Genomic DNA, 21,309 nt, shown 5'->3' on the forward strand with positions numbered 1-21,309 from the left:
ATCACCTTAGACCCTTTTCATTTGAATAATAATCTTAGCTATAATTTGGCTGACTCTTTCAACTCTACTATTAGATACTGGAGATCGCGTGATTCCACACACGCACAGGTGTACAACAATAGAACTTTAACTCGGACTGTAGTTCAAGCTCATAATAACTGTAATTTACAGTCGAATATTATGGCTTTATAATTGTATAGCTTTAGAGTGTGTCAATGTTAATTTAAGTGTCTTTTATTATCTTTCTATGTTCTTATCGCCTGAAGAAGTCATTCTTGACGAAACATGTTGCGTTTTTTCAAATAAATGTCATTGTGTTATAATTCTCGGGTTTAAGTCAGTTAATTTAGAAAAATGAATATGAATATATATATATATATATATATATAAAATGAATGTTATGGTGGTTTCACATATGGAATTCGGTTGAAGAGAGTTAGCATTTTAACTCAATTGTCAGCTATGCTTTTATCTTTCGGTTGAGCGATCTTTTGTTAATACCACACCAATCATATGCACGTTTTAATAACCTGCCTTTGCTGTCTGTTTCGTGTTAGGCTTAATTACCGTAAAGGGAGAAAAGTCACAAAAGAGAAAAATATTCCTGGTCCGGGGATTCCCTTATTCAGGTAATATTCACTAATTTCATGTTATCAGTCTGTGGTGTGCGAGTATTGGTAAGTGGTGATATTGTTTGATCTATTCTACATTAAAAAATTTAACCCTGAGATGGATAAGTGGCTGATAAAAAATAAAAAAAATTCCCGCGAACAATCAGAAGAAGCAGAAACAGACTCAAAAAAAAAAAAAAGGACAGTATTTCATATTTTACCAGAACGGCCCACATCGTCTTCAGAACCAAACGGTAAGAGGCAAAAAATGTAATATATACATTTGATTTTTGCAATATTAGCTGTGTATGTTTTGTATTGAATAAATACAATAAATATAATAATAATATATCTCTCTATTACGATTTTTTTTTTTGAGGGGGGCCGTGAAATATTTTAATTTTTGCAAAGTGGGCCCCTGACATCCAGAAGTTTGGGAAGCACTGATCTAGACTGATCTGGAGAAACATGATGATTGGACAAAGGATATTGTTGTTCCAATATGCAAAGGAGACTCAAAGAGCATATAGTGATTATAAAGGAATGGCATCATTGTGTCACTGTGCAAAGATTTATGAAAAGATAATGCAACAAGAATAAGGGATCGAGTGTGGGGAGAGACCTAAGTAAAGGCCAGTTTGGATTTAAAAAAATGTATATCAATTGCTGATTAAATTTTTTACTTCACTCACTGCATTTCCATCAATAGAAATGGAGAAACAGTGAGCATTTGGACAATGCCTATGCATGGAATTCTATACTAGAAAATAAGCTCTTGACTGAGCTCAATGGACAAAAGTCTGAAAGTCTATAAATGACAGGTACAAGAAAAGAAAAAATAGTTATGATTAAGAACATACTTAAAATATGAGAGTTGCTTGAAGACTAGATTTGATAATTCAGTTATTTATATATATGCTCAATAATGGATGATGATATAAAAAAGTACCTGATCTCTATCACTGCCCTCCATTGGGATGAAAGGTGTCCTAGATAATGTAATGACTAATGAGTAAATTATGAATATAATCTTTTTTTGATCTGAATGCATGCAAATTATTTACTGAATGAAGTGGACAAACGTAACAACAAAAAAGTTATATATCAATAGTAAGAAGAATGAAAGAATGGTTGTAAATCAGAGAGAAAACGTACAAGTTAATACTCCACCTCAGGATTTGGCAGACAAGTCATATTTTGAGGAGGAATGTTAATTTCAAATATTTGATGAGCATGATTTCTGTTGATGGAGATCTGAATCTAGAGAATAGAGGAGAATTTTGCTGGACTGAGGCAGCCCATTCTTGGATAGTGAAATGAGAAACAGAAGTTACCTTTTTATCTATTTCATCATGTGCAGCAGAGAAGTGAAGACTAACAGATAGAGATGTAAGTGGAATGCAGGCAATGGAAATGAAAGTTATGAATAATGCTGGAAAAATTAAGGAAACACCAAATAAGAAATATGAACATTAGGAGGATACTGGGCTAGAGTGTTTAAGAAATGCTTGTAAATTCTAACTTGAAGTGGTTTGGGAGAGTAAAAAAAATGCAGTTATAAAAAATACTAGGAAGAAAATATGAAATGAAGATTCAGGAGAAAATAACAAAGAGGAAGATCATAGACAATATCAGATATGAGAAGATCTGGATAGGGGTTTACGAAGAAAGAACAATGAGGACAGAAAGATTATTATCCCTATCACACCCTCCATGGAGTTGCACACTCAGTGTGGGAAACTCATTCAACTAACAACACATTTATTGTTGTTAAAATCCTTAACACTCCTTGCATTAACAACATATTCTAGTAATGTGTTCCATTCACACACAATTCTCTGTGTTAAAATTTACTCATGACACCCACTCCTCACCAGACTCTTATACAACTTCTAGGGATGGCCTCTAGTTCTTATCCTCTCACTTTCTATTCTTTTTATAATATCCTCTGTATTAATCAGATAAAATCCCCTAACTTAAATGTCTCTGTCATATCATCTCTTTTCCTCCTATCCACCACACAAACTCTGCAATGCAATCCACAGTTCTTCAACCTCTCTCTCCACCAGCATTCCAGAAGAATTCTGGAATGTTGGCTATGGAGAGAGAGAGAGAGAGAGAGATTGAAGAGTCCCAATATTCCAGTCCTGATACTGTCTTAGTCACTCTTCTCTGGACACTCTACAATGTGTCCACATCACACTGAAAACCAGGTGACCAAATCTGAGAAAAATAGTCCAAACATGGTCTGACCAGTGCTTTATACAGTGGTACAACCACCAACAAGTCAGCATATTTCTTACCATAGTAGCAATACAATGTGCAGCCTTTGAAACACTTGCAATATGTCTGCCCAACTTCAGTCTGCAATCACTCCCATATCTAGAATCTCATTCATTTCTGCAGCATAGTTGCATCAATACAGTACACAGACTGACCTTTGTATTCATTAATATTAAAACTACAACTCCACTTATTTTTCCAAACTAAAAATGTATTCAAATTTTGCTGAAGGGAATCAATATCAGCAGTACTACTTATAATTCTCCCTAACTTTGCATCATCAGAAAACAACTGAAGATTCCCAGTCAATCCACATAAAATATCATTTAAAACAAGTTAAACAGCAGGGGTCCAAGAACAGGATCCTGAAGCACACCAATGGTTGCCCTCCTTTTTTGAGACAATACTCCATCATACACAATTTGCTGGTATCGTCAAAAAGGCAATCTTTAATCCATCTAACCCATACACTATCCATTCTCATCCTCTGCAGCTTGTACACCAACTTATCATGAGGTAATTATTAAATGCTTTTACCAAGTCCAAAAATGTCCCTGTATATGATTCTTTCTTATCCAACACACACACATAAAATTTAACTAAATTGCTTGCTAAAAGGAGACTTACTCTTTACTAATCCATGATGAACATAAAGAATCCAGTGTCCATCAATCCAATCCATATTCTACTCGTAACACATTTTTCCAACACCATGGCTACAATTGCAGTTATATACTGGTCTACAAATTGGAAACTTCTCCAATAGAACCATGCTTGTGTATACTATTTCACTTTTTTCCACTCTTTAGGAACCTTTTTCCACTGCATGACTTTCATTCAATAACTAGGTCAAGGATATAGTTTATTTTGCACATTCCTTAAAAATATGCAATGATATATATCATATCTTTCCACAGTCTTATTAACATTAACTCAATGCCTGATACATCTCTGACTCTTTCACTATCAATTTTCCTAATACTGGCCTCTCTTCTACATATTGCACTGCATCATTTACACCTGTATGATATACACTGATGCAGTGCACATTCAATAATTCCACTATATCCTTTGTAATGGTCACTCTGCTACCATACCTAACCACCAGTGTCAACATACTGTAATTATTCTTCCTCTTGCCTGCCATATAGTGGGAGAATGCCCTTGAATTATCTTTGGTCTGACTAGCCAATCTCTTCTCATACTGCACCTTTTGTTTATTTACCATGCTTATCACTTTCCTAGGCTGTACTTTACAATCTTCATGTGATTGCCACAGCTGTCTTGTACCTCCTCCATAACACTTTCTTTTCCAATGCTGTAAGTTTTTTCACTTGGTTATATTATAAATTAAAAATGCCAAGAAATTATATTCTTAGTTTAATCCTTTATTCAAGTGTAAGCAAAGATAGTTTACATGTAAAGTCACTTCACAACTGGGCTACTTGTATATAGAGGCTAATGACTTCACATCAATTGCCTTAGTATTCCATAATGCAACACACATATCCTTATGGACATGTGCAATGCTATCATTATGGGACCAGTTTCAACCTTAATTGAGGTCTCATCAGTGGGAGTCAGACCCAGAAGTGATACCAAGGTTGAAATAATGCAGAAGTCATATTTCCATATACAACTAAGGCAACTGATGTGAAGTCATTAGCCTCTACATACAAGTAGCCCAGTTGTGAATTACCTCCAAGCATAAACTTTGTTTGCTTACACTTGGATAAAGGATTAAACTAAGAATATAATTTCTTGGCATCTTTAATCTATGCCACTTACTTGATTTCACTGTTCAATCATTTCACTCTTACTCTATTTATTCACTTAAACTCTTGGAATACATTGCTTGCATCAGATACTGCCTTATGAATTCCCTTGCACTATCAACATTTTTTCTGCACAGTTCATCAACCCAATATAGCCTGTTGAATGAACAAACAAAGAAACAAAAAGAAAGCTGATTTTGAGTCTGGATAAGGAGTTGTGTGCCAGGTAAAATGCAAACATTTAATGCACATCATCAACATGATAAAAAACAGCAGCTGCAAATCTTACTGTTTTTTTTTTTATATTTTATTTTTATATTGTTCTCACACAAGAAAGGTTTAGTAAACCTATAGTACATTTATACTGTAGGTGGGCTAAGGATTTCCCCCCCCTTCCCATTTTTATTAATTTTATACATGTTTTTGTATTTTATTACATATACAGAAGCCCTGTTCTAGATACCAAACATAGAACTTTTTTTTTTCAAGCCACTTCAGGCATCCACTAAGCAGGTTGTGTTCTCAGACCGGGCAATGAAATTCATCTGCCAGCTAAAAACAATCAAAAACATGACAGGATTCGAACCCATGACTGCTGGTTGGAGAGCAGCACGCTAACCACTCAAACCAGTGCCTGGTCGGCTAAGTTTGCTAAATATTCTAATTTGTTCAGACTGTCAGAGAGCACAAGCTGATTTAATCATGTTTCACTGCACAAAAGTTCCAAAATATTAGGATATGTCCAAATTTCTCTCTAAAGCTTATCTTTTGCACAAGGGTGGAGAAGTGAGCAAAACTATATCCACCTTTTTAATTTTGATTCGACTGAGATTTAAGATAGAATTATTGATAATATGATGATTCATCTTATTAACACTAAGAATAAGTTTTTTTTTTTAGTATATAAAAAACTGCATGCTTCACAAATGGCTTGTTATAAACCCAGTCACCTTGCAAATGCCATCACTTCTATTGCTGCATATCCAATAATTGGGTATAAGCAGAGTTTTTTTTATGTTGCTCCCACCCTGAAAAGTTATCAATAAACGTATAGTAGATTTTGTATAGGTGAGTAGGCTAAGAATATTTTTAAATTTATTTTTATATAGTCTAGAAACCTTGCTCTAGACCAGGGATCGGCAAAGTGGTCGATATTGACCCCGTGGCTATCCAAGGGGTCAATAAATGTCTAAGGGTCAAAGGGGGAGGGGTTAAATTTTTAATGTTCTTTATAAATTTCTTTAAGTATTTTCTTAAAATATTTATTATCAAGAAGCAGTTACGAAGTAAAAGGGCGAAGGAATTATTTTTAAATTGAGAAAATGATTACTGATAACATTTATTCATTTATTTAACGTGATGGGGATCAAAGAGGGATCAAGGATTCCATGAAGGGGTTGATGGTCTAAAAGGTTTGCCAACCCCTGCTCTAGACCAAACGGGAAACTTTTTCAAGTCACTGCAGTCCCACCTAAAGATAATCACAAACATCAATGTCCATGGCAGAATTCAAACCTGCAGCCTGTTGGTTGGAAAGCAGTACTCAAACCACTCAGCCAACCAGGCTGACAAAGCAGTTATTCTGTTTCCATATTAGGTTAGTTTAATGAGCAACGGATGAGCAAATGAGCTAATGTTGAATCTAATTTGATTGCGTCACCTTGTTTCAATATGAAAATGAGTGAAGTTTTATTTAAATATATTCTAATATGAAGATTGGTAGATGATGAATAACATTTTAACACAAATATTTAAGTAAAAACAATTTTTTTTTTTTTAGGCATGTGAATGTTAGTTGAACAAAACAGATTCTGCTTAATCAATGGAGAATCTAGTCTCCTTAAAAGGCTACAAAATTTATTTTGGAAATGAAGTTACATAATTATTTGCTTTTATGTTGCAGCACTAATTCTATAAAAACAGCACTAAGCGGAAGAGAGTAAGAGAAAGGAATTTAGTATTTCAATATCAATTTGACAGCCAACAGTCTTAAGCTTCTTTCTGAAGCATGGAACAAAAAAACTATTTCAGCAGAAAAAGAGTGACGAAGAGCAAAGGGGGGGGGGTAATTTTTACAAGACTGAGGCAATTTGTGAAAACTATAGTGGCTAATCTTTTAACTGAAAGTAATGTAAAAACTTTAGTGTCCAGATTATTCAGCAAATATTGTACATAATTTACATAGATGAAAACTATTACTCACCCAACAATTCCACTAAAATACTCCTTATAACCGTCATATGTTACATTCTGAAATAAAAATATATTCTATTTGTTAAAATCTTCAAGGTGTTTCTTGAATGGGGTTTCTTTCAGTTACATGAAAGGATATGTGTACAAGATATTTGAATTACAAATAGAGGATAAATTATTGTTATAACGAAAGTAAAAATATTATGTAAATTATTTAACCCACAAAAATACAAAAACAAAATGTATATAATTTATTAATTTTGTTATTTCAATGCATTTTGAGTCAATATCCTTGGAGAAAAAAAAAAAAACACTTGCTAGAAAACTTGAGGTCCTCACAATAGTTATTGTGGAAACATTTAATCTCTGTTGCCCCCCCCCCCAATCCCCCACTTAATTTCTACATGGACAGGACAAAATCCTTAACATAAAGACACTCACACTTTCAGTCTATGTAACTGATGAACATTTATTCTGCTACATAGACAATTATTTATTAGTTAAATGGTATCTCCATGGATTCAGAATATTCACTGCGGGAGATGCATTATTCACTTACTAGCAATTATTTATCTATCATACGTCTCCTTAAACTGATTAACTGACGAAGCACTCACAACCACTTCGCAACCCATTCCACCCATTCATCACCCTCCAAGCAAAAAATATAGTCCTAATGCCCTTGCTAATAATATTCTTAGGTAATTTCCATGGGTGACTCCTTATTCACTGTCTGGCAAATACTGAAAAAAGTCTTCAGTGACAACCCTATAAAACTTTAATAACATATGCTATTCTCATGTCTCCTTTTTTTTTGCCTATCAGCTAGTTTTTCAAGCCCACAGCCCATCCATCTATTCTTATTAGGTAGCATTTCATAGACCTGCACAATTTTTTAGTCACTCACCTCTGGATCTTTTCCACTAATTTCATCCCCATGGAATCCAGGTAACTAGATCTGCATACAGTATTCCAAATGTGGCATTATTAAATGCTTTATATAAGGGAATAATAAACTTCCCTATCCCTGCTGCGAGTGCATTCTTCAATCACATAATCTAATGTGCTGTTTTGGCTACCTTTGCAATATGCCAGCTAAACTTCAATTCCCTGTTCACAATCACCTTTAAGCACCTTGGCCTCATCTCCTGCAGTTCAGTTCCATCAACATAGCACACAGCTTGTGATCTCTTATTCACAAAGCACATCACATTACACTTGGCTACATTAAACTTGCAACCATTTACCTTTGCCCATACTGCCAGTCTAAGTCTTCCAGCAGAATCTCTGCATCACCTTCATTTACAATTGCTCCTCAGTTTAGTATCATCAGAAAAACAAATATTTTCCACCAAATCATTTCCTGTATCACTAGTGTACAAATTAAACAGAGGATCAAATACTGAGCTCGTGGTACATCACTGGTTATCTGCCTTCTCCTGGACTCAACTCCTCTATAAACCACTCTTTGGTATCTGTCCATCAGCAACCCTCTAATCCAAATCATTTGCTTCAATTTATGCAAGAGTTCTACATGAAATACTGTCAAATGCCTTTGTAAAGTCTAGCAGTATCAGTGAGTAGACATTTCCTTTATCCAACTCCATTATCCAACATCCAGGTAGACACATCAGATACATTTTTTTTAGTTCGACTGAAACAAGGAAATGTGGCAATTTCTTTCATTTACGTGAAATCCTATGTGATTCTAGTGGTAAGACTTATACGTTGGTTAGACATAACTGGTAATTAATTTACGGAATTAACAACGCATATAAAGTAAATTAAAGTTATCTTTAATTAATTTACTTTATATGCGTTGTTAATTCCGTAAATTAATTACCAAATCCTATATGAATTAGAGAAATTTGAATAACAAACAGATGAGGTCAAATTATTTACAAGTTAATCCTTTCTTTTAGATCAGCATTCATTTTAGTAAAATTATTGAAACTAAAACGGTCTAAAATTAAAGTAATTATTCTTAATACAGTTGTAGTCTCCATAATTTTTATAAATGAATATTTACAAGTATTTAAATGAACTATTTCAGCTTTCAAATAAAGTTATTTGAAGTTGCCTGCCTCTGCAGACATATTAGCCCATCTTTCAAATGGACTATTAAGATTACTTCGACAAGATTAATTTGTTACTAGCAGACATTTCCACTTACCAAGTCTTAGATAAAAATCCCATCATGAGTAATCATCTGGAGACTAACGCTCTTATCCACAATATGACCGGCTGGTCGGATGAACTTAAAAAACAACTTAAATCATTACATCCTATCACTCCACGCCTTTATGGAGCTCCCAAGATTCATAAAGAAAACGTTCCTCTTCGTCCAATAGTTGATGGAAGATCATCACCTACATACCTACTAGCAAAGCATCTGGCAAAATTAATGAAAGGAACAATTAGACACACAGAGACCTACATTAAAAACTCTCAACATTTTGTAGAAAAAATCAAGAGTATTAAAATATCAGAAACGGACATTATGGCTAGTCTGGATGTAGTGTCCTTATTCACTAATGTACCGATCGTAGAGGTAGTTAACATTCTGCAAGATCTTTTCCCTCAAGACATCACACAGCTGTTTCATCATTGCCTGAATTCAAATTTCTTCAAATTCAACAACACTGTATACAAACAATTGGAAGGACTAGCCACGGGTAGCCCTCTGTCACCACCATGCGCAGACCTTTTTATGGAAAAACTTGAAAAGGATATTCTTTCCACCATTGTAACGAAACCATCAATTTGGTGGAGATATGTCGATGATGTGTTCATCATCTGGAAAGACACCATGGAAAACCTTCTCGTATTTCTGAACAAAATCAACTCACTACACAATAAGATCAAATTCACTATAGAACTAGAGAAGAACAAAGAACTTCCTTTTCTTGACATCCTAGTGAAGAAAGAAGATAACAATTTCCAACTGTCCATTTACAGGAAACCCACAGATACTGGTAGACATCTACATTATTCGTCCAACCATCACAGATCACAAAAACACAGCATCATTCACATGCTCCATAATAGAGCCTTAAGGTCGATTTCAAAAGAAACAGAGGTACAGTAAAGAGAACTGTCACTAATATCTAACACTCTATCTCTTAATGGATACCCTTCTAACATTTTAAACAAATGGCTATTTAAAGACAACCACCACCAACATGTTACAGTACCCCAATATGTGTCCACAGCTGTCGTTCCATATATTAATTCAGTTTCCACAAAATTGACAAGAACGTTAAAAGCTCATAACATCAGAGTGGTTTTTAAACCAACTACCATGATCAGACAAATCTTAGGATCACCTAAAGATGAGGTACCTTTCTTCAAATGTCCTGTAGTATATGAAATTCCATGCACGTGTGGCCTTTCTTACATTGGTCAGACTTCTAGAAGTTTTGAAATAAGACAGACGGAACATGTGGGGGATGTCAATCATAATAGAATCATCACATCTGGTTTAGCACATCATTTCTCAACATCAAATCATGTTATAGATTGGAAAAACAGTTCTATGCCTTACATCGAGAATAACTACAGATACAGAACTTTAAAAGAAACAGCTGTGGTATTATGCACAGGCAATAATTTAAATAGAAATCAGGGCATTGCTCTTAAAGACATATGGAAAAATCTCATCATCTCTCTCAGTTCAACAGAATTACAATATGCAAACAACTACAAAACACGTGGTCATGTACCGGTATCTGAATGAAGCTTTCGAACACATGCACGCCTTCAAACAGAATGATCAAATGTAATGGCCTAACAGTTACTAAAGTGTATGTTTTTGAAATGTAACTCAATGCATTTGTTTTCACACCAGTTCAGCCTTAAAAATGCTAGACAGTGGCTAGTGAAACTTGTTAGCTCTTTGTATATTTTATCATTTATCTTCTGGTCTTTTAATAATAAAAAGTTATTTATTGGACTATTATCTTTTAGTTTACAAAAAACCAACACGCTTCAAGATACATGCATAAACAATTACTCTATCATGCAGTCTAAAACCATCATTTTTAATTTTGGTTTAACCAATAAGAATACAATTTGGTCGGCTAAATCCCAAATTGCCAGCCCATCCTCGTTCGTTCAGTATCCAAGTAGATACCCAACAGGGTGCACCACGAGAAGGTGACGATTGAACATTAGGTCAGAAGCCCTGGTCAGTTCTCCGCATTCCTTTAAAGGCTATGTGGAGGTCTCCTCTCAGTTATACAGCTTTGACCCTTAAGCACCACAATCAAGAAAAAGAAGGAGTAGCCATAGTATTCAACACAAAATACGAGGCTAATCTTCTTGAATGGCAGTCAGTCTCAAGTAGAGTAGTGTGGGCAAATATGAGAATGGGGAACAGGACAATGAGACTGACACTTCTACCTTCTGTGGGACTCATTGTGACTGCCACTTCTACCTTCTGTGGGACTCGTTGTGACTGCCACTTCTACCTTCTGTGGGACCATAGAAGAACCTTCCATGGTCCCACAGAAGGTTCTACAAAGGTAGAAGTGGAGGAATTTTTTGAGGCTTTAGAAAAAGCCACTGACAACGAAAAATGAAAAGTTGGTCCTTGTTGGGGATCTAAATAGCAGAGTAGGAAATGATTGTGAGACATACAAAAATATTTTGGGAAAATTTGGAGAAAAGAGCAAAGCTAATAATAATGGCAAATATCTGTTGGATTTCTGCTCAGGACATGGACTGGTTATTACTAACACCATGTTCCAACATAAAAATATGCACAAATTCACATGGAGAGAAGAGGCTAGGAATAAGAAAAGTCTCATTGACTATGTTATTGTTGATAGTGATGTTTCTCCCTGATGCAGGACACCAGAGTGTACAGAGGATTTGAAATTGTAAGTGATCACTATCTAGTCTTGAGCAAGATAAAATTGAATTTCATATTAAAAAGAATAACATGTAAGAAAGTTTTAAAGCGAATAAAAGTTGAGCAGCTCTCAGATGTGAACTGTAGACTAAAATACACAAAGATTATTGAAGAAAAAAATGAAAGAGTTTGAGAACAAGAACCAAACTTTGGAGATTCAGTGGCAAACCTTGAAGAAAACCCTCATCAATTCAGTCAGAGAGAAACGTGGTGAGGTTGTCTGCAAGGATAGAAAAATCAGAACTCCATGGGGATCACACGAAGTTAAAAAGGCAGTGAAGGAAAAGAAGAATATCAAAAGTTCCTGGCAAATAAGTCAGCTTGTGCTCTTGGAGAATACAGAGACAAATGTAAGAAAGCTAAACACTGTGTAAAACTAGCTAAACAAAAGTCATGGGAGGACTTTGGCAAGAATATAGAAAATAAATATCAAGAAGGTGGCAAAATATTCTGGAGGTTGTTGAAAAAGCTTAGGAATGGAGGAAGGTGTGCTGTAAAAGGAGTTAGAGATGATAAAGGTGACATGAAAACGGGAAAAAAAGATATCCTTGAAGTATGGAGTAATTACTTTGAAAAACTTCAAAATGAAACAAGCAGTGATGACAGCACAGTGCTAAAAAAACACTGACCAGGCATGCAGTCAGGAATACATATCCATACTTGAAGCAGAAAAAGTCATCAAAGGCTTGATATGTGGAAAGGCAGCAGGAGTAGATGATATTCGACCAGAAATGCTGAAGTATGGTGGTATAAGAGTCTTACAGTGGCTGCACTGCATAGTTCAGAAGGCCTGGACAGAGGGACGAATTCCCGATGATTGGAGTAGAGCTCTCATAGTACCCATATATAAAAAGGGAAATAAAACTGCATGTGAGAATTACAGAGGTATTTCCCTACTGAGTGTTCCTGGCAAGATCTATGCAAGTATACTTGAGAAATGGTTGAGAAGAATTATGGAAGAAAAGCTTGGTGAAGAACAAGCTGGATTCAGGCCAAATAGAGGCTGTCAGGATCAGATCTTCACTTTACGACAAATAGTCGAGAAAGCATGGGAATATAACAAAGTTCTGTATTTAAGTTTTGTCGATTTGGAAAAGGCATATGACAAGGTGCCAAGAGAGAAGCTATTCAATACACTGCAGTTATATGGTGTCAATGGGGCATTATATCAAGCAATACTTAGTCTTTGTTTGAGTTGTAAGTCAGCAGTTAGAATTGAAGGAAGTACAGGAAGATGGTTTAATGTTAAATCTGGTGTGAGACAAGGATGTACATTATCCCCTCTGTTATTCATTATCTATATGGATCACATTATGAAGGAAAGTGGTATTAAACATGGTATCAAAATTGGAGATGTTAATGTCAGCTCTTTGCTTTATGCGGATGATGTTATACTTCTAAATAAATCCGCTACAAGTCTGCAAGATTCTCTGACTAAATTGAATAGCTGATGTAATAGATATGGTATGAAGGTCAGCAATAAAAAGACAAAGACAATGAAAATAGGCAGAATCATTGAAAATGTCAACTGTGTTGTGAATGGAGAACCTGTGGAACAAGTAAAACATTTCAGCTACTTAGGCACGATTTTTACTGAAGATGGTAAATTAAATATAGAAATAGACAACAGAATCAGCAAAGCTGGTATCGTGGGAAGTCAATTGAATAAATTCATATGGAATAAGAGAGAAATTAGTCGGAACACTAAATTAGCTGTATACAAGACTGTGTTCAAACCAATTTTAACCTATGGATCTGAGAGCTGGGTCAGAAGTAAAACACTTGACCAAAGACTAGAGACCACAGATATGAGAGTCCTGAGAAAGATTATAGGTGTGAACAGATGGCATCAATGGCAATATTATATTAAAAAACGAGGATATTAGGAAAGAACTTGACATTGTCAGCATCCAGGAATCCGTTAGCAGAGCTAATCTCAGGTGGTATGGTCACTTAAACAGAATGGGTGAGGAAAGATTAGCAAAACAAGTGTTCTCTTCCAGGTTGGCAGCAAAACGACCCAGAGGAAGACCAAGCTATAGGTGGATTGATACGGTACAAAGTGCCTTAGATGATAGAAATATAAGATCTGATAATGTTGGAGTCTTGACAAGTAACAGACTGATTTGGAGGAAAATTGTAGATAGGAAATGAATAATGATGTAAATTTTTCATGTAGTACTATCATATCCTGTACACCACTTGAGGGTACATAGCAAGAATTTGTTGATGATGCAGTCTAAAACACTAACAGGAGTATTTATTTTGATAGAGCTAGAGTCAGAACTCAATTATATTATTATTAAAGACATCCAGAGAATCAAGGACTAAATGAGGATGCTATATATCACCCACTACTGCTATATCTTCTCTTAAACCAGTGTCTGTACTCCACATACTCTCAACCTGTCCTAGAAATTTTGCATCCGTAATCTTGAGATCTTTGTTGCTTTTCTTTGCAGCCTTTCCATTGCTTCATCCCCTCTCAATCTAGAAGGAAAACATCTGCACACAATACAACACACAATACTTGATGCAACCACACCTGGACAATAGTCCAGGTGTGGTTGCATCAAGGCCTTATAAAGAAGCAAAGAACTTATACCACCTAAATGTGGTATAAGTTCTTTACGACAAGTTGCCCCAGTCCTGAAAATACTTCAGGCTCAAACTCTGTTTGCTTACACTTGGATAAAGGATTAAAACAAATATATAATTGGTAGCATAGCCAAGTGAAAAAATTTCCATATTCTCAGTTGTATTTGCAATTTTTGATATGTGACCTTTGAACTTCAAATTTCCATCTACCATAACTCCAAGATCCCTAGACTCAGTTTCCCATAATCCCATTTGCCATATAGCATAATCCCATTTGCCAACACTTAATGATTGGAATTTGCCACATTTCTGGCATATTCCAATCATTAAGTGTTGGACATTGGTAGTGTTCCTGATTGCTCTATTCTTTGCATCATCAGCTAACAACTAAACATTTCCTGTCAGGTCCTTCCCAATACCATTAATATATAGAATGAACAACAACAACAGTCTAAGAACTGATCCTTGAGACACCACTGGTCACATTAAATCTGGCAGATCATACCCCCCCCCCATACTACTTTCTGATAGCTGTTCCTCAACAACCCACTTATCCAAGTCAATAGGTTACATTCCAATTCCACATTCTCCAGTTTATGCAATAGTCTTTCATGTGGTATCCTATCAAATGCAAAGTCCAACAGTATCATGGCATATCCATTTCTTTTATCCAGCTCAGCTATATCATCAAATATGAGCAAACTGCTCTAACATGACTGTTCCTCGCAGAGTACAGATTGTTTATCTACCCATTTCTCTATGGGCAAGTTCTTACAAACTTCAATAAAATTTTCACACCCATTACACAGATGCTTTAGGATAAACAGACACATCAATATTGACGCCATGCTTGTGAAATGAAATTATCATACATCCTACAGGAATAGAAATTCCTGTAGGATCTTTCAAGAGCTGAAAATCGTTTAGCACATGCTGATATCCTATCTGTGCTAAATTCTTATCTAGGTTATACAACAGCACTACAACATCCTTCTCATATACCGCTTATCTCTACCCCCCCCCCCCAATGTAGCAGAAGCAGCAGCATTGTGCACAATGTTTTATACACACACCAGGTCGATATATCTTAGTGAAGCGAGCACTCATTTGAACAATAGCAACTGCTTTTAACAAAAAGGTACCACTACATTCGTTATTCTTTGACATTCATTCTTTCTTTATCAGCAGCATAATGATAATATGCTTTGGGGTTGCATTTAGCCTGCACAGCCAATTTCTTTTCCTACTCCAACTTACATGGGTGGTCTGAAAAGTTCTCGGCCTTGACCATAGATGGCAACGCTATCGGCAAGATTTTTTTTCTAAGTTGGTACATCTGTCATAAGCATCCATGTGAAATAGCAAGTCATTCTATCAAGTAGCTTGTTTCATACAGCTGTCTGAAGCAAAAGTATCTGTATCCCTTGAAATGGATAAAATTGAGTATCATGCGGCTATAAAATTCTTTGTAAAAGAAGGTTTAACACCAAAAGAAATTCATTCGAAGTTCATAAGAGTTTATGGGCACTCTTCTCCTTCATTTTCGACAATTAAGAAATGGGTTGCAGAGTTTAAACTTGGATTATCTTCAATGCTGTACCAGCATTGAAGATTATCCACATGAAGGATGTCCAAAAAGTGTAACAACAGAAATCATTGAACAAGTGTATGATATGGTATTAGATGACCAGCGAGTCAAAGTGTGTGAAATTGCTGAGACTATAAGCATTTCAAAAGAACATGCAGGATATATTTTGCATGAAGAACTGCAAATGAGAAAGCTTTGCGCAAGATGGATGCCAAACACGCACTTGCATGAAAATCTCTGAACAGTGCTTGGAGCATTTTAACAAAAATAAAACTGAATTTGTGTGTAGATTTATTACTATGGATGAGACTTGGATTCACTATTACACACCAGAATCCAAACAGTAGTCAAAACAGTGGACAGAAGCCAGTTGTTCAGTGCAAAAAGACAAAGTCATGGCATTGGTGTTTTAGGATGCTAAAAAGTATCTTGTTTATTAACTATCTTGAAAAGGGTAAAACAATAACCTGGGAATATCAATCCGATCTTTTAATCAGATTAGACGAAAAAATTCGTGAGAAAAAACCTGGTTTGCAGAAGAAAAAATTATCCTTCATCAGGACAATGCACCTGCCCACAAAAGTGTTTTAGCAATGGGAAAATTAAAGGATGAATTGTTGAAACATCCACCCTATTCCCCAGATTTGGCTCCCTCTGACTTCTATTTCTTCCCAAAACTAAAATTCATCCTCACTGGTCAGTGTTTTTCTTCAAATCAAGAGGTGATTGCAGCTATAGAGGGTATTTTGCAGATCTTATTGAGAACCACTACAGGGACGGGGTAATGGCACTGGAGCATCGCTGGAATAAATGTATTAGCCTGAAGGAAAATTATATTGAAAAATAAAAATTATTTTGAAATTATAAATTCGTTTTTTCATTGTTAGGCCGAGAACTTTTCAGACCACCCTTGTAGCTCTCCGTACAATATTTACAACTTACTCCTGCTCTTTATATATCTCTTAACTCTCTCACGCTTATTCCCATGAAATTCTTTCTGCATCATCTGCTTCTTATAGATCTCTTATTTAAGGTTGTACATCCACTTCACTTCCATCCTATTTGTTCTCCAAATTCCAGGGTCTGACCTCATTATTTAAGCATCTTTTCAAAGCTTCCCATGTTGTTGATATCCTTCCGATTCAGTAACTGATACCATGGCACCAAAGAATGCATTTATCATTGCTGAATTTATCATAATTTCCAGCTTTGTAGTTCATGTAACCTGTCCTAATGGGAACATCCATACACTTAACTACTTCCCAGGTTAATAGAGTATGATTACTATGACTAACTGTTAGCAAAACATTGACATCATTAACAAATAGTACTTCTGACCCTATGATCAAATTTAACATTCTTTTGCCTCTAGTTGCTTCTTTCACGTGATAACTTAAGCACGTTCTCACAACACAGAAAACATGATAAAGAAAACATCTTTATCATGTTTTCTCTGATACCTGATCAATGTTCAGATAATTTAAGCCTCCATAACGATCACTCACATTTAGTACTCATCGGTGTAATTTGGTGATATATTTCTTCATCTCCAGCAAACTGAACAATCAGGTGTGTAGCAACACCGTATCACCAACAGATTTTATCCTGTTAGCCTCAACTTCACACAAGAGAGAGCCTCAAACTCACTGCTACATGGGATGTTATTACTATTATTGTTTTCGAGTTTCATTTCTACCCTACATGGACACAATTCATCTGATATCATTAGCAGTACCACTCCTCCCCCTCCTCTCACTTCTGACTTTCCTAAAAACACTATATCCTTTATGCTCAAATCAAGTGACTACATCTGACTCACAGAGTTAGGTTTCACCAATGCTAATGATTTTAGGCTGCAATGTATTCACTAAAGCAATAAACTCAATAATTTCATTCCTGATGCTCCTGACATTTGTCTATAGGTTCAGTGAAAATTCATTGTGGGAAAATTCTTCATCAGGAAATTCATTATTGAGAATGTTCTTCAAAGGGATAATTCATCACAGGAAATATCTTTGTCAGAAAATTAATCGTAGAAAAAATTGAAATAATATTGTAACGATACACATATATGAAAAACAACAGATAGAAAATAGTTTTTCCATATTATTATTTTTTAACTTTTTTTTTTTATAATATTGCTATTCTGTAAAAAGTGAAATTAATATTTTGATTACTGATCAGTGAGTTCCTTAATTTCTATTTATTTCTTAAATTTTTTTTTTTTGGTCTTACTTAGATACTATACTCTGTAGATGGAATATTAATATTTAACAAAAGTGATAAGGTAGTTAAGGAGGAAGAGCACCAAATTTAAGAATATTTGTTTATTTGGGTAACTTTTCACTATTTTTCTACCTTAAGACAATTACTTATCCAGATGCAATTGTTTTTATTTTTTTAAAATTCAGAAGATGAGGGGCTTTCAATCATAGGATCCCTATCTGTGTTCTGAAACATACTCCACTTTTCCTGCATAGTAAAAAGATTTTGAAGGCCATTACTGTTCTACACAGAATAGCGTAAGACAATATGTGGATCTCTGAGTAATCATACTAACAGAAACTTTGAAAATTAGTGCAAAAATAATTTCCACAGTATTTTCAGTAACACATCTTCCAAAGTGAATATATATCTTAGAAACAATATATATCTAAGTCAAGAAGTCATAACGGTTGCAAAATGGCTAAGTCAATGTCATTCTCATAATTATTTCTAATGTTCAGTTGCCAAAAAATAGCAAGAAAATAATCATATGCACTTTCTTTTGAAAAAACAAAGAATGTTGTAAATAACACTTCATTCTGAAATGATCACTCACTCAAAATCAAAAAAGAAAAAAAAAAAAATATATATATATATATATATTTAATTGATCCCATACATGAAAGGTCGAGGAACCCCTATAAGCACATCAGTGCCATGTGTAGATTGCAGATAGAAGATTAGACAGACTGGGATAGAAGATTATTATTATTATTATTATTATTATTTTTTTTTTTTTTTTTAAGAGTTGCAGGTTGTAGTTTGGGAATACTTCGTGAGGAAGGCTATTCCAGAGGACAGAGATTGATGGAATAGAACAGGAAGAATAAAAGCAGGTTCAGTGTATTTGCAGTTGCACAGTAAAAGGATGCTGCTGAGCTTGTATTAATAAGTAAAACAGAAAGTGGAGGAATGATGGTTACCAATTTGCTGGTGCAGTGCCCATGGAAGCAGGCTATAGAACAGACACAGTGCTGAAACAATGTATATGTGAGATGGAGGTTGAAATGCATCAGTAAGAAAGGAATCATCCATCCAGATGGATGATGGATTTTTAGATAGGACCATCTAAAACTCCCTGACACTGTCCATAGGTCACTTCTGGACAATGCAAAGGATTTTTAGGGAAGCTTAACATGCACTGCCTCAAACATGTGAGCAATATTCTAATCATGGGCAGATTTTGGATTTGTATATAGTTAAGAGTTGGTTAAGTGTAAAATAACATCTTGAATGAAAGTGGAAATCTAATTTTTTTTTTTAAGAGGAAGATATTAATGTGATGTTTTATGCCGAGAAAGTCTGGAGATAAATATTAGCCTAAGCAGACAAGGGAAGGTGAGCCAGGATCTCCTCTGCAAGAGAAAAGGCAAGAGTGTGGTTTGGTGGACACGACAAGCCTGTCTTCGGTCCACTGAAGGATAGTGTGTCGATCAATCTGTAAGGTACTAGTTGTAAATGATCTTGTAGCCTGGGATGTCAAAGTATTGCATGGTCTATCAGATGTGAGTAGGATGAATGAAGAGTGCTATCATCTGCAATGCTATGGATAGGATAAGTACTGATTGAGAGTAGGGTTATTTATGTAGAAGAGAAAAGTAGGTAATAAGAGTGAGCCTCAAAGCACTCTTGCATTAGTGGTGACGCTTGAAGAGTGGGTATCATCGACTATGACTCACAAGAACGACCAGAGAGAAAGATGGAAACCCAATTACAGACAGTGGCATGAAGACCAAAACTTGGCAGTTTGTTTAGCAGGCCTTGATGCCAGACACGGTCTAAAGCTCTGGAATGTCTAAAGCAACAGCAAAGTTTCTCCAAACCTTTCCATGGCACATGTCCAGTAATGGGTGATGTAAACTATAAGGGCAGCTGTGATCTTAATAGCAGAATCTATACTGGTGATTGCTGATTAATTGGTGGGCTTCTAAATAGTGGATAAGTTGGCTAATGATGACTTTCTCCATTAATTTGGAGAGGACAAAGGTGCACTGATTAGATCGTCGGCTTGTCGAGAGCTCCTGAAAAGATTAGTGTTATTTTGTGTTAACATTAGATATTTTATTAGAATTTTAAGTAGTATTGTTTGCTTTTTGTTTCTTGGTGTGTCTATGCAATTTTTGCGTGTTTTCTGTTATTTTAATTATTATTTTTAAGAAAAGATAGCGTACACATGGCACCGATAAAGAAAAAAAGGGCGGCCAGGTCGCATGTTTGTTTAAGAGTTTTGATGTAAACGAATTTGTGCAATGTGCTGTCTGTGAGATGTATGCCTTGCGAAGAGCGGTGGGAGTCTGGTTAGAAAGTGATGGTGGAGTTAATATGTGTAAAAAGTGTAAAGAGAATAAGGACTTCAAGCATGTTTCGTGTGTCGAGAGCGATATCGTGAACGATAGTCAGAATGTAGAAAATGGCGTTTTGCTAGAGAATTGCATGGTAGTGCCAGATAGGTGTGAGAGTGTCGCCGAAAATGTAAATGAAGGTAGAAACACAGAAAGAATGGATGATTTGATCAATAATGAAAATGGTGAGATAAATGCGTGTAGCGAAATTGCCAGTTTGAATGGTGCGATACACCGAGCTAAAAGACAACTGGAGCGTATGGAAAAATGTGTGTTGAACGTACCGACAAATAACCGGCGGAAGTCTGTGACGGCAAATAATAGAATGTTCGCAAACGTCAATAAAATGAAGGAGCGAGTGCTGTATGGGGATTCGCTATTAATAGGCATAATAATTGAGAGTTTAACGAAGTCGTACCAGCCGGGTGCGAACATAAAGGACGTCAGCGAATCTATTCGACTGCAAAAACAGAGGGTGAAAGAGATGATAATCGTGGCAGGAACGAATGATTTGAAAGAGGACAAAATGGAAATGATAGAGGATGTGAGGAAGTTGTTTGAGGTAGCAAAAGAGAAGAGTGAGAGAGTTAGGATGGTGAGTATCTTACCCCGGTATGACAGTGAAATGTTTAGAAGGAGGGCCATAATTGCCAATGACTTTATGCGTGGGTTATGAATGGAGAGTGGTGTAGAATTTGTGGATGTGTGGAATGAGTTCGATGGGCGAAAGGACTTATATAAG

The 21,309-nt window shown here is 35.6% G+C and overlaps 1 protein-coding gene across 3 annotated transcripts in view; it reads right to left on the minus strand.

The window, feature by feature from the left end:
* Positions 1-21,309, minus strand: part of Sec15 (exocyst complex component Sec15) — a 499,079-nt gene that overhangs the window by 310,489 nt on the left and 167,281 nt on the right. For all 3 annotated transcript variants that reach the window (XM_090391741.1, XM_090391739.1, XM_090391740.1), the window contains one exon: positions 6,873-6,919. In XM_090391741.1, coding sequence (XP_090247867.1) covers positions 6,873-6,919 — 47 coding nt within the window. The remainder of the gene's footprint in view (positions 1-6,872; positions 6,920-21,309) is intronic.

Source organism: Typopeltis vanoorti, chromosome 4 (assembly GCF_054136105.1).
Source record: "Typopeltis vanoorti isolate ZY-2024b chromosome 4, IOZ_Tvanoo_1.0, whole genome shotgun sequence".
Lineage (NCBI taxonomy): Eukaryota > Metazoa > Arthropoda > Arachnida > Uropygi > Thelyphonidae > Typopeltis > Typopeltis vanoorti.